The 13386-nt window shown below is 43.6% G+C and overlaps 1 protein-coding gene across 1 annotated transcript in view; it reads right to left on the bottom strand.

Annotated features, from left to right (window-relative positions):
• LOC105015995 overlaps window positions 1–13386 on the bottom strand; it is a 48754-nt gene that overhangs the window by 4701 nt on the left and 30667 nt on the right. Inside the window, exons 5-6 of the mRNA XM_029125666.2 lie at window positions 8431–8538; window positions 5472–5555 (exon numbers count right to left, since the gene is read on the bottom strand). Coding sequence (XP_028981499.2) covers window positions 5472–5555; window positions 8431–8538 — 192 coding nt within the window. The remainder of the gene's footprint in view (window positions 1–5471; window positions 5556–8430; window positions 8539–13386) is intronic.

The raw sequence follows: 13386 nt of genomic DNA on the forward strand, positions 1-13386 counted from the left end.
AGTGTTAGGGCTGTGTGGATAGTGTTAAAGCATGCTGATAGTGTTAGGGCATGCTGATAGTGTTAGGGCATGCTGATAGCGTTAAGGCATGCTGATAGCGTTAAGGCATGGTGATAGTTTTAAGGCATGCTGATAGCGTTAAGGCATGCTGATAGTGTTAAGGCATGGTGATAGTGTTAAAGCATGCTGATAGTGTTAGGGCATGCTGATAGTGTTAGGGCATGGTGATAGTTTTAAAGCATGCTGATAGCGTTAAGGCATGCTGATAGTGTTAAGGCATGGTGATAGTTTTAAGGCATGCTGATAGCGTTAAGGCATGCTGATAGTGTTAAGGCATGGTGATAGTTTTAAGGCATGCTGATAGCGTTAAGGCATGGTGATAGAGTTAAGGCATGCTAATAGAGTTAAGGCACATCTTCACCACCATTATTCCTACCAGGGTCCCAAGCTACCAATCTACAGTTTGATTTCAGTGGAGTAATTTATTCCTGTTTACCCAGACCAGAGACGTGGGGGGAGCTCTGCTCTGCTCTCTAATGAATGCGTCAGAAATTCACTGACCACAGCCTCGCCCCCCTCCCAGTGGTTGTTTTTTGGCCTCAGAGGGGACCCGTTTTTTCAGCTCTAATTCTTCAGTTGTTTACTGAGGTGTATGTCCAATAACGTGGACACGGGCACTTCAATACACACACTCACACACACACACACACACACAACCATATTACATTTGTCATTCTTATGGACTAGTTATGTTTCAAATGAGTATATTAGAACATTAATGGCACTAGGCTGTCATGAAAATGGACCAGAAAATGAAAATTCAAGGGAATTCTTGATCTATTTTGATGGTGTTTTGTTTCATCTGTGTAAGGGTTTCATATCTGATGCATGTCGGATGTTTCCAGTCGAATAATAATTTGACCATTAGAGCTGTGAAAGTCATTGTAGCCTGTCCAATCTACTAAGAAAACCATCCAATTTACTAAGAAAACCATCCAATCTACTAAGAAAACAATCCAATTTACAAAAAAAAACTATCCAATTTACTAAGAAAACTATGAGCTGGACATGTGAGACTCAAACGTCAGTATTTTTCACTTTAACAACTCGGCCTATTTACTGCCAATCGATTTCCCTAAAACCTTGTCAAAACTCTGAAGTAGTCTTTCTTTGCAGGAGTAACTCATGAATTGTTTTATTCTGATGTGATTGAATCTAAGAAGTAGACACCCATTTCTCTAAATATTTGTTATGTTAAACCAGTAAAAATACAAGTGAGAAAGCTAAATTGGAAAAAATGAAACAGGTGGAAATAATCTAACAGAATCTACAGGACCCCAATTTTGAGTAGTTTATGAATTCTTATGTTGACAGAAAACATACTGTAGTACTTTCTTTTGTACACTGAGAACCTAAAGGAAAGTAGATGGGAAGAGAAGAATGTGCCCAATATATTAAAAATAGGACAGTAGCTCACAACGTTTCACTTCTATGAAGTAGCTCCTCTAATTGCCAGAAGGGTTGGAGACCCCGGGTTTGTTCGTAAACTGCCCCTAACCCTAACCCTAACCCTTTGTGCATAAACCTTAAAAAAAACATAAACCTAAGCACAGTTCAAAGAGGGTAATGACTATAAAGCCTTTGTAGGGACCAAATTGTCAGGTATTACTATCTTTGTATGAATATCTGGTCCCCACATATATATGAAAACCAAGATCACACACGCACACACCCACACACACACATAAGCACAGCTTCCATTAAAAGAAACACTTGCAACTTCCCCCGCGGCTTACAAGTGCAAAAAATCCTCTGTCAATTAAAGGCTGGTCTTCTATTTTTCTCTCAAGCTATTAATAGAATATGGGGTCAGGCAGAAACAGAGTAAAAAGGAGAAATGTTCCCATCAGCAGTAGTGAGTATCCACGGGGGTCTCTGTCTTCTCCCTCCCACGCTCCCTCTTCCCTGAAACATCAAACATATTGGTTCCTAGGGAGAAGATTTAAATTAAATTAATTCCAGGTCTCCAAGCTGAGAACTGAGTGATTGATTAATGGACTTTTTTTGTCAGTTAAAAAAACATAAATACATGCAGACCACATATATCTATATACTGTATATATATATATACAGTATCTCACAAAAGGGAGTACACCCCTCACAGTTTTGTAAATATTTGATTATATCTTTTCATGTGACAACACTGAAGAAATGACACTTTGCTACAATGTAAAGTAGTGAGTGTACAGCTTATATAACTATACATTTGCTGTCCCCTCAAAATAACGCAACTCACAGCCATTAATGTCTAAACTGCTGGCAACAAAAGTGAGTACACAAAGTGAAAATGTCCAAATTGGGCCCAAAGTGTCAATATTTTGTGTAGACACCATTATTTTCCAGCACTTCCTTAACCCTCTTGGGCATGGAGTTCACCAGAGCTTCACAGGTTGCCACTGGAGCCCTCTTCCACTCTTTCATGACGACATCACGGAGCTGGTGGATGTTAGAGACCTTGCGCTCCTCCACCTTCCGTTTGAGGATGCCCCACAGATGCTCAATAGGGTTTAGGTCTGGTGACATGATTGGCCAGTACATCACCTTTACCCTCAGCTTCTTTAGCAAGGCAGTGGTCGTCTTGGAGGTGTGTTTGGGGTCATTATCATGTTGGAATATTGCCCTGCGGCCCAGTCTCCAAAGGGAGGGGATCATGCTCTGCTTCAGTATGTCACAGTACATGTTGGCATTCATGGTTCCCTCAATGAACTGTAGCTCCCCAGTGCCGGCAGCACTCATGCAGCCCCAGACCATGACACTCCCACCACCATGCTTGACTGTAGGCAAGACACACTTGTCTTTGTACACCTCACCTGGTTGCCGCCACACACGCTTGACACCATCTGAACCAAATACGTTTATCTTGGTCTCATCAGACCACAGGACATGGTTCCAGTAATCCATGTCCTTAGTCTGCTTGTCTTCAGCAAACTGTTTGCAGGCTTTCTTGTGCATCATCTTTAGAAGAAGCTTCCTTCTGGGACGACAGCCATGCAGATCAATTTGATACAGTGTGCTGCGTATGGTCTGAGCACTGACAGTCTGACCCCCCACCCCTTCAACCTGCAGCAATGCTGGCAGCACTCATACATCTATTTCCCAAAGACAACCTCTGGATATGAAGCTGAGCACGAGCACTCAACTTCTTTGGTCGACCATGGCGAGTCCTGTACTGAGTGGAACCTGTAAACCGTTGTATGGTCTTGGCCACCGTGCTGCAGCTCAGTTTCAGGGTCTTGGCAATCTTCTTATTGCCTATGCCATCTTTCTGTAGAGCAACAATTCTTTTTTTCAGGTCCTCAGAGAGTTCTTTGCCATGAGTTCATCAAATCAAATCAAATTTATTTATAAAGCCCTTTTTACAACAGCAGTTGTCACAAAGTGCTTTGCAGAGACACCCGGCCTTAAACCCCAAGGAGCAAACAACAGTAGTGTTGAATTTCAGTGGCTAGGAAAAACTCCCTAAGAAGGCCGAATTTTAGGAGGAAACCTAGAGAGGACCCAGGCTCAGAGGGGTGAGTCCTCTTCTGGTGTCCCATCCAGGGACATTTCAAGTCCAAACACCGAGGCAAACACTCCTGCCGTCCCGGTCACCCCGTCTCCGGCGGCCAACCACGTCTAGTTGATTTCATGGTTCCCGTGGCACCATATTATCAGCCCAAAAACAAAGCTTACTCAAATTTGCGCACATTTTTTGTTTTTGTTTTAAATGATAATTTTTATAAAAGAAAAATCTAAGTTTTCATTGCATTAGTTTTATTGTTATCTTTGGGTTTTCTTTACCTAGATTTACATATTAACTGGCTGCAATGCTGACGTTTTACTTGGCTGCCCTTAGCTGGCCAGCTGGCTTATGTTTCTGTCTAAAGAATGTACCTGGATACAGTTGCCTGAAGCGTGGGAGGAATTGGAGATGCAGGAATACAACTGTGTTGACACTTGGGCAGACAAGTGAGGACAAATGGCCGCCGTCCTGTGTGGAACGCAGTGAGCTTCCCCGAGAAGACGCAGAGGCCTTGCCCAGGTGAGTGGCTCACAGAATGGTAGAGCTCAGACCCGCCCTCTAAAACATAATCAGAAGACATCATCCTCTACTGTCCTCCGGCTACTGTCCTCCGCTCAAGCCACTGACCTGGCCTGACCTTCTCCATCTTCAGAGTGTGGGGCATTCAGAGACCCGGTCTTGGTTGGTTGGCATGAGGATACATCGCTTGTTTGTTTGTTTATTTGCCCATGAAGTGCTTTGAGATCATGTGAAAAGTGCTGTAGAAGTTAAATCCATTATTAGCATTACTCAGGTAATTCTGATTATTATTATCTGTGTAATCCAGAGCCTTTAGGGCAATCAAAAAGTTTGACATGTTAAAGAACTATTCCACAAAGAAATTAGGCAACAAATAACACACATGACAATATCTACATGTTTGAGTTCTCTGCCTACCAGACCTTTCATAATAATTAGAATTGGGAAAGAAAGTATTGCTTTTCTGTTGAAAATAGATGCAAGGGAGGAAAATACTAGTGTTGTTTGAAGTATGGAGCTATTTTTAGCTGCCAGCCTTCCCAACTGAGGATTGAGTGGGAAAGTACAGTAGATAAGACTGCAGGGTTTAACACGTGACACCACAATGCGCTCGGCGACTTTCCCAAGGGGCTGCACACCGATCGATTTCTGTGGTAATTAGCAGAGTTAAGTCCCAGTGAAATTCACACAGCCTCCTTTTGATTGCACACGGCTACAGCACACTCACCAATCACCCCCTTGCATTTTCAATGGATTCGTCATTGCTTTGGGATTCATTGTTGGTGCTTCGTTTATCTTTAAATCCACTCCACACAGGACTTAAAAGCCAACCCCTGTTATTTCATTGGAGTATGATAATTCTAGAGAGCTGTGATGAGTTAATGGATGACATCAGACATGGACCCTAATTTCCTAGTCCTTATCTCCTACCACAGAGCTCTATTACCACTTGGCCCATTTAGAGCCACTTCATGCATGAAATGACTGTAAAAAAGGAAGAAATATCTCCCTCCTGTAAGGAATGTATACGAGGAATTAAACCACACCTCCTACGAAGCCTCTGTGTGGACAAGATGTTTTCCAAGGCAGTTTGGCCTCCTGTGTACCGAGGTTCTGTCAGGGACATTCTGTCAGTGAGGTTCTGTCAGTGAGGTTCTGTCAGGGATGTTCTGTCAGTGCGATTCTGTCAGGGACATTCTGTCAGTGAGGTTCTGTCAGGGACATTCTGTCAGCGAGGTTCTGTCAGCCAGGTTCTGTCAGCGAGGTTCTGTCAGCGAGGTTCTGTCAGTGAGGTTCTGTCAGCGAGGTTCTGTCATTGGCAGTTCATATCTAGACAGAAGTGCATCTGACACAGGCTGTTTGTTAGCGCGACTGGTGGACAGGGACTCACCTCAGACAGCTTGTGGGCTCTGTGGTAGGACTTGGAGCCCTGGAGAAGCTGCGCGGCCAGGTTGCAGTCCTTCCTGTAGAGGTCCTGGCATGGGGAAGACAATGACTGTGGGTGATTTACAGCATTAGGGCAACATGCATACCAGAATGGAATGAGTTGTTAGCAGGAGTGACCGACCAAAATCTACCTGAGCAGCGTCGCTTTGGTTATTTTGGTTTTGGTTATTACGTGGTCAAGTAGCTGTGCCGAAGAGTGTTATGTCTATGAAATTGCTTGGTGGATTCCAGAATAAACAAGTCATTGCGGCATGTGGCGTCATTCGAATACCAATGCTTACGAAACTATAAAGAATGCCCCCCTAAAATACTATTAAACATTTAAGGCTCTCTAGGTCCCACAAGGCATGCCTACCAATCAGAGGAGCACTTACACCATCAGCCACTGAGCAAATCTCTCTTCCCCGAAAGATAAAGCTTGTTTTTCTCCTCAGGCCCCCGGGGGTGCCTGACAATGGCAGTAATGATTTGCAGAATTGTATTAACTCTAAGGAAGTTTTTTTTCCAGTCGAATTATGGCTTTTCGCTGCTTGATTTCATTACAGGGTTTCTGAAATGGGCTCTTCTCCTCTAATCTTCTGGCTAGGCTAATGAGATACACCTCTAATGTCTCTACTAACACCGCACCTCAGTAGTAACACAGCTACGTCTCTACCTCCCCGCACCTCAGTAGTAACACAGCTACGTCTCTACATCCCCGCACCTCAGTAGTAACACAGCTACGTCTCTACATCCCCGCACCTCAGTAGTAACACAGCTACGTCTCTACCTCCCCGCACCTCAGTAGTAACACAGCTACGTCTCTACTTCCCCGCACCTCAGTAGTAACACAGCTACGTCTCTACTTCCCCGCACCTCAGTAGTAACACAGCTACGTCTCTACTAACACCGCACCTCAGTAGTAACACAGCTACGTCTCTACCTCCCCGCACCTCAGTAGTAACACAGCTACGTCTCTACCTCCCCGCACCTCAGTAGTAACACAGCTACGTCTCTACTAACACCGCACCTCAGTAGTAACACAGCTACGTCTCTACTTCCCCGCACCTCAGTAGTAACACAGCTACGTCTCTACTTCCCCGCACCTCAGTAGTAACACAGCTACGTCTCTACTTCCCCGCACCTCAGTAGTAACACAGCTACGTCTCTACTTCCCCGCACCTCAGTAGTAACACAGCTACGTCTCTACATCCCCGCACCTCAGTAGTAACACAGCTACGTCTCTACATCCCCGCACCTCAGTAGTAACACAGCTACATCTCAGGCAGCTCACAGAAGAAGCATTTCTTTCTCATAAAAAATTGTCCCTCTAGTTAACTGTGTCTACTTGTTTATTTATGCCCTTTTGTTTCACACAAATCTGTGATGTCCATTTCTTACTATGATCTTGTCTTACTGTAGGCTGGTTTGGGAGTGTCAAGTCTCATTGGAGGCTGGTTTGGGAGTGTCAAGTCTCACTGGAGGCTGGTTTGGGAGTGTCAAGTCTCAGTGGAGGCTGGTTTGGGAGTGTCAAGTCTCACTGGAGGCTGGTTTGGGAGTGTCAAGTCTCACTGTAGACTGGTTTGGGAGTGTCAAGTTTCACTGGAGGCTGGTTTGGGAGTGTCAAGACTCACTGGAGGCTGGTTTGGGAGTGTCAAGTTTCACTGGAGGCTGGTTTGGGAGTGTCAAGACTCACTGGAGGCTGGTTTGGGAGTGTCAAGACTCACTGGAGGCTGGTTTGGGAGTGTCAAGACTCACTGGAGGCTGGTTTGGGAGTGTCAAAGACGTGTAATCCAATGTATATCTCCCACTTTTCCCTCAATCGGGAGGCATTCATCAGAATACATGGGCTTGTAGAAGAGCACACTTGACAGACAGTCTCTCTCCATTTCTGAGCATGCATTTTCTTAACATTCTGAGAGGCTTAACTGAAAAATGACCACAGAAACATTGCTTTTTGGAACAGCTATTACCACACCAATCTGACACAATAATATTTCTGGTGCTGAATTGGTATCACATTGTTTTGGTCACGATTCAAACTCCCCCCCCTCTCTTTCTCATTCTTAAACTGTCTGGCCCTATTTTGGGTCAAACTGAGTCACAGTAGTGACTAAGCCGATTTTACAGAGGGCCCTGTGCAGGTGTATTCAAATCTGGACCTAAAAGCCATTTCCACTTAATTTTTTCACTGTAACCCTCTAATCAGAGACGTATTTAGACCTGGGTCACCAGGTGGGTGTAATTAATGATGACGTCCCATCCAGGCACATTTCAAGTCCAAACACCCAGGTCGAAAGATCAGCAGGCTCCAGACCTCGTAGGCTAAGATTTCAGTACCCCTGGCCTACCTTCCTTTCAATTTGAGCCCAATTGAGAACTACACAACCAGCTGAGGGGAGATTCTAAATAATTGGAGACCTCATTTATTTCAAACAAGTACAAGGTGAGTGCGAAAACACTCTTGGTGGAACTGGTTTGACACCAGCACTCTAAGTGAAACCCTGTGCTGTGAAACCCAATATAGACCCTAAAAACAGCCTTCTGGGATCCAAGTGCATTATAACCGTTCCCAATGGCACAGATGTGTCTAACTGGCTGCAACAGCCAAGCGGAGGCAGAGCTCCGTACACCACAAGGTTAGGACGGTGTCAGCAATTTCAGAGAGTTAGAAACCCTTTAGGGTTCATTTAACCGAATAAAGAACCTTGTGGCGTTCACTTCACACAATTAGGAACCTGTCAGGTTCACTCTGTGGAACCCGTCGTGTTGAGCATGTGCTATGATCTCTCATGTTGATATGGGATTAGAGGTGGTACGTTTGACGAGGCCAACACAAGCCGTCCGTTAAACTGGGTGTGGTTTTGGTGAATCACTCAAAAATCGATGAAGTTAAGGCACCCAGGCAGTGGCTAGGCACTCACATTGTCCTCTTTAAGCTTCTCGATTGTGATCTTGGCCTCCAGGAGGTGATTGTTCAGGACGATGATCTCTCGGCTGAGTGCTCTTTTCTCGTCCTCATGGTGCTGGGACTAAAGCAAGAAAGAAGAAAATTGGGGGAAAGAAGAGAGAATGAGAGCAGGATAGAGGAAAAAACAAAAGAGCAGTCAATCTCTCTCTCTGCCAGTAGCAGGTCTAAGTAAAAGGAAGACAACACTGGCCAGTGCCCATATCAAATCAGTTACTCTGCCTGGATGACAAAGAAGTAGCAATAATAGAGTCCTGAGAAATAAAAGTTTCCCATCAGCGACGGTCATCGTCAAAACGCCAAAATCGTACACATTAATATTTCCTCAGACTCAGACAATAAACGTCAGGGTGATGCTTATCAGCCGATAACTATTAATCTCCTGTGGCGTGGCAGCATTTGAAAAGGATGACTGATTGAGTCACTGTCACACAATAGTCACAATGGTTTTCAAACACTGTGTAGGGAGCAGTTCAGTAGAAGGCAATTCCTGTCAGGTTAAGCGTATTTCTTGGCATTGATATTTCAAATCCATTCAGTCCGCCTCTAATATATCAGCTCTGGCATGTCGCTTTGTTAGTCTCATAAAATGTTTCAAATGTTTCACTCCGTGAGGGACGTGGGCCTTGCTTCTCTCTATTAGCCTCCTAAAAACAATATTCGCACCTTGTCGACTTCCTTTTTATTTTCCAGATTGGAAAACACCATCTCAGAAAACTTTTGAGGTGAAATGGGTTTGTGAAGCTGCCAGAGAGTGGGTCAACAAAAGGAACGGTGGGAAACTACCAGTTGTGGCCCATAAAAGCAGTTTGCATTTTTCTGCCTCACTTCACCGGTTGCATTTAGCTGGAAAAACATGTTTACCTGATTTGGCACCTGTTAGAATTGATCACCACCACCACCACTTGAAATGAAGCCAAGGGTTGGTTAACATCTCAGTTTGTAAATTATCTCCAATAAGGCTACCCATAGGTTCAAAGAGTTACGGTTATTAAAGATTTGCATGTGATGAGGGATGTAGTTATATTTAAGATAGGTAGGGCATTTCCTCTAATTTAATTACATTATACCTTGAACTGACTAAAGGAGTTTTCCTGTGCTCAATTGGTTTCGACTGAATACTGCACTTTTATTCACATTTACCCATAGTTCGTTATTTTTTTACTGTGAAGCTACCTGCCTCACACAATGCGTTTCACAACGGTACTTTTGATCACAGAAGACTGATCCAGAACGTTAGGCTAACAGGTGGGTACTAAAATATTTGAAGACTAAATGCAATCTATGTCTCTTGTTATGAAATTCTTGGCATTTGGAAGAAAACTGTTGTTCAGCAGGTCTATTTTTAGATCATCCTATTGAGGAAACAATGTGAAATTTACATCAGATAGAAACATTGCATTGTCATTTTTGTCAACTCTCAGTCAGCTATTTCTTGTTGGGAGTGATGGAGAAAGACAGAGGGTATCCTGTGAGAGGAGACATGATGAGAATAGATAAAGCCAACCTCCCTTGTAAATGGCTGTTGTATCTACACCTAGATTAGCTCTGAATAGCTTACTTCAGCATTGTCAAAAAAACAAGATTTCTATAATGCCGAGGGCACATTTTGTCCTCTAGCATGATTTGAACAGCACTGAACCGGAACAACGAAACAACAATCACTCAAGTCGTTTCCTGCACCATCTCTTAGTGTATAATATTAGGAAGCCAGGAGGCACGATTGACACGTATTGTGACCGACTGTTATTAGTGTAAGAGCACTAGGCAATTAGATGTTTCTCCTCATGGATGTAGAACTCTCGCACTACAATCTCATTACTGCCGCACGACTGGGCGAAGGAGTTTCCATGACAACCCTTCAAATCCGAATTGTACGTCCTTTAACAAAAACCCAATGGATACTGGTTGCTCCTACAGTTTCGTGTAAAATTGAAATGGAATATTAAGATAAACAAGGTTGGTTTGGTTTGATTTCTGGGTTCTGTTTCCCGGTATTGATTTTTAAGGGGAGAGGGTTTAAGTGCAAAGGTGTGTTGGGTAAGAAATTAGCTGGAGTGTAAGGGAGTCTGTGTACTTCCATAATATCGCCCTGCCATTTGGGATGTCTGTCTCCACAGAGCTGCTTCACTGGACAACAAACGGAGCTTATCCCCCTGCGACGCAATTACTGTCGACCGGAGTCAAGCAAGTGGAGGGAAAAACATGAGATTATATAGGCTTCGCCAAGAAAAATAAAATATCTACCTGAAGAAAAGGATTTCAGTCCCTCTCAAGAAAGTAATAACTGCCTGTCCAAAAAGTTTTAAATGCTCACTCGATTCCTCAAATGTCTACCAGTCCCACGAAGCCGGCCATATTTTAGTTGAGAAACCAATTAGTTTGATATGCATCAATAGAACCTCAGGTTTTCTTTAGCTCGTTTTCCCCTTCGGCACCAGTTCAGGTATTGTGGGATTGACAGTTTTCTTCTGAAGGAGCTCTAGTAAGTCAGTTTACTAGGGTCTAGTTCATTTACAGTGTGAACATATAGATTTACAGTGCAGATATTATATACAGATAGTATATACACTGTATTTGCATCAATAAATTACAAGCCCAATTAAAGGAGAAATTCCACATTTTCAACTTGGTGTCAAATGGTTTTCTCAAACTACTACCTCAGCTAACTTCAGCCACTTCTAAATAGAAGTAATCAAGGCTTTAGAGTATTCTTATCTCCTAATTTCTTACTCACCTTTAAGTAATATCAAACTAGGCATGCAGTTGGTGTCAGGTGATTTTGAATATTTTGTTATACATGCTTGTGTACATTTTCCCTTGGCCTATACTCCTCTTTGGAGTGAGAAACCATCCAACATTGAGACAAAAACACTTGACATTCTTGTTAAATCGTAAAAGGGGTTAGGAATGGGGAGTGGGTCAAATGCGCTTTAAAAACTATCTTTTAGAGATAAATAAGTCAAACATCTGAATGGATAATCAAATCATGTCTATTATCTTCTGCACTTTGAGTAGCAACATGATTTTCGCATTAATTATTCCTGCTGAACAAAGCAGAACAACGGCAACCGTAACCCAATTTGGTGAGACGCGTATTCTGTGATCTCACTCCCTGGGGTGTAATTTCCACTTTTCATTGGAAAGCTTTTGACTAATGAGAACACAACGAATGGCACCTTGAGAAATTCGTGGCTCAGAAAACAGGCACTTCTGGCACGGTGGTGAGCTTGGGAGAGAAGCTGGACTTTAATTAGAGGAGAAGTGCCTCCCTGCTGGGCCCAGAGGGTTAGGGATCTGCCTGTTCAGCCGTCATCTGGGAAGCCACAGACACACTCCCGTACACACACCTTTGCTTTTAAGCAAACACGCCTCCTGATTGACCTGATACATCTACTTACTGACCTAACACATCTAATCCTAACTGACCTAACACATCTAATCCTAATTGACCTAACACATCTAATCCTAATTGACCTAACACATCTAATCCTAATTGACCTAACACATCTAATCCTAACTGACCTAACACATCTAATCCTAATTGACCTAACAAATCTACTCCTACCTGTCCTAACACATCTCCCCCTACCTGTCCTAACACAACTCCTCCTACCTGTCCTGACACAACTCCTCCTACCTGTCCTAACACAACTCCTCCTACCTGTCCTGACACAACTCCTCCTACCTGTCCTAACACAACTCCTCCTACCTGTCCTAACACAACTCCTCCTACCTGTCCTAACACAACTCCTCCTACCTGTCCTGACACAACTCCTCCTACCTGTCCTAACACAACTCCTCCTACCTGTCCTAACACAACTCCTCCTACCTGTCCTGACACAACTCCTCCTACCTGTCCTGACACAACTCCTCCTACCTGTCCTAACACAACTCCTCCTACCTGTCCTAACACAACTCCTCCTACCTGTCCTAACACAACTCCTCCTACCTGTCCTAACACAACTCCTCCACAACTCCTCATTCACTGTAAGGTACCAGATATTATAAACCAATGACTTAACTGCCAGCAATTTAGCCCTAAACAACAACACTAAGAACCACAAGAACAAACACTCGAGGGTCGCAAGCCCCACTAATTATCTGGTTCACTGGTGTCATGACAACCAAGACTTCTCCGTCCTGGGAGAACCACTGCTTCATTACACTTTCAACTCTGTTCTGATGGGATAATTAAAGTTGTCAGAAGAATACACATTTGATCTGGCAGCCCTTATATTTTACCATTCCACATATAGTTCAGGGCGGGTCACTTATATCCATCAGTTCAGAATGGGTCACTGTTAACCAACAGTTCAGAAAGGGTCACTGTTAATGAACGGTTCAGAACGGGTCACTGTTAATGAACGGTTCAGAACGGGTCACTGTTAATGAACGGTTCAGAACGGGTCAGTTAATAAAAGGTTCAGAACGGGTCACTGTTAACCAACAGTTCAGAAAGGGTCACTGTTAATGAACGGTTCAGAATGGGTCACTGTTAATGAAAGGTTCAGAACGGGTCACTGTTAACCAACAGTTCAGAAAGGGTCACTGTTAATGAACGGTTCAGAACAGGTCACTCTTAATGAACAGTTCAGAACGGGTCACTGTTAATGAACGGTTCAAAACGGGTCACTGTTAATGAACGGTTCAAAACGGGTCACTGTTAATGAACGGTTCAGAACGGGTCACTGTTAATGAACGGTTCAGAAAGGGTCACTGTTAATGAATGGTTCAGAATGGGTCACTGTTAATGAACGGTTCAGAACGGGTCACTGTTGACCAACAGTTCAGAAAGGGTCACTGTTATTGAACGGTTCAGAACGGGTCACTGTTAATGAACAGTTCAGAACGGGTCACTGTTAATGAACAGTTCAGAACGGGTCTTTGCTAACTAATCATGTGACGTGAA

The sequence above is a fragment of the Esox lucius genome, chromosome 15 (assembly GCF_011004845.1).
Source record: "Esox lucius isolate fEsoLuc1 chromosome 15, fEsoLuc1.pri, whole genome shotgun sequence".
Taxonomy (NCBI): Eukaryota; Metazoa; Chordata; class Actinopteri; order Esociformes; family Esocidae; genus Esox; species Esox lucius.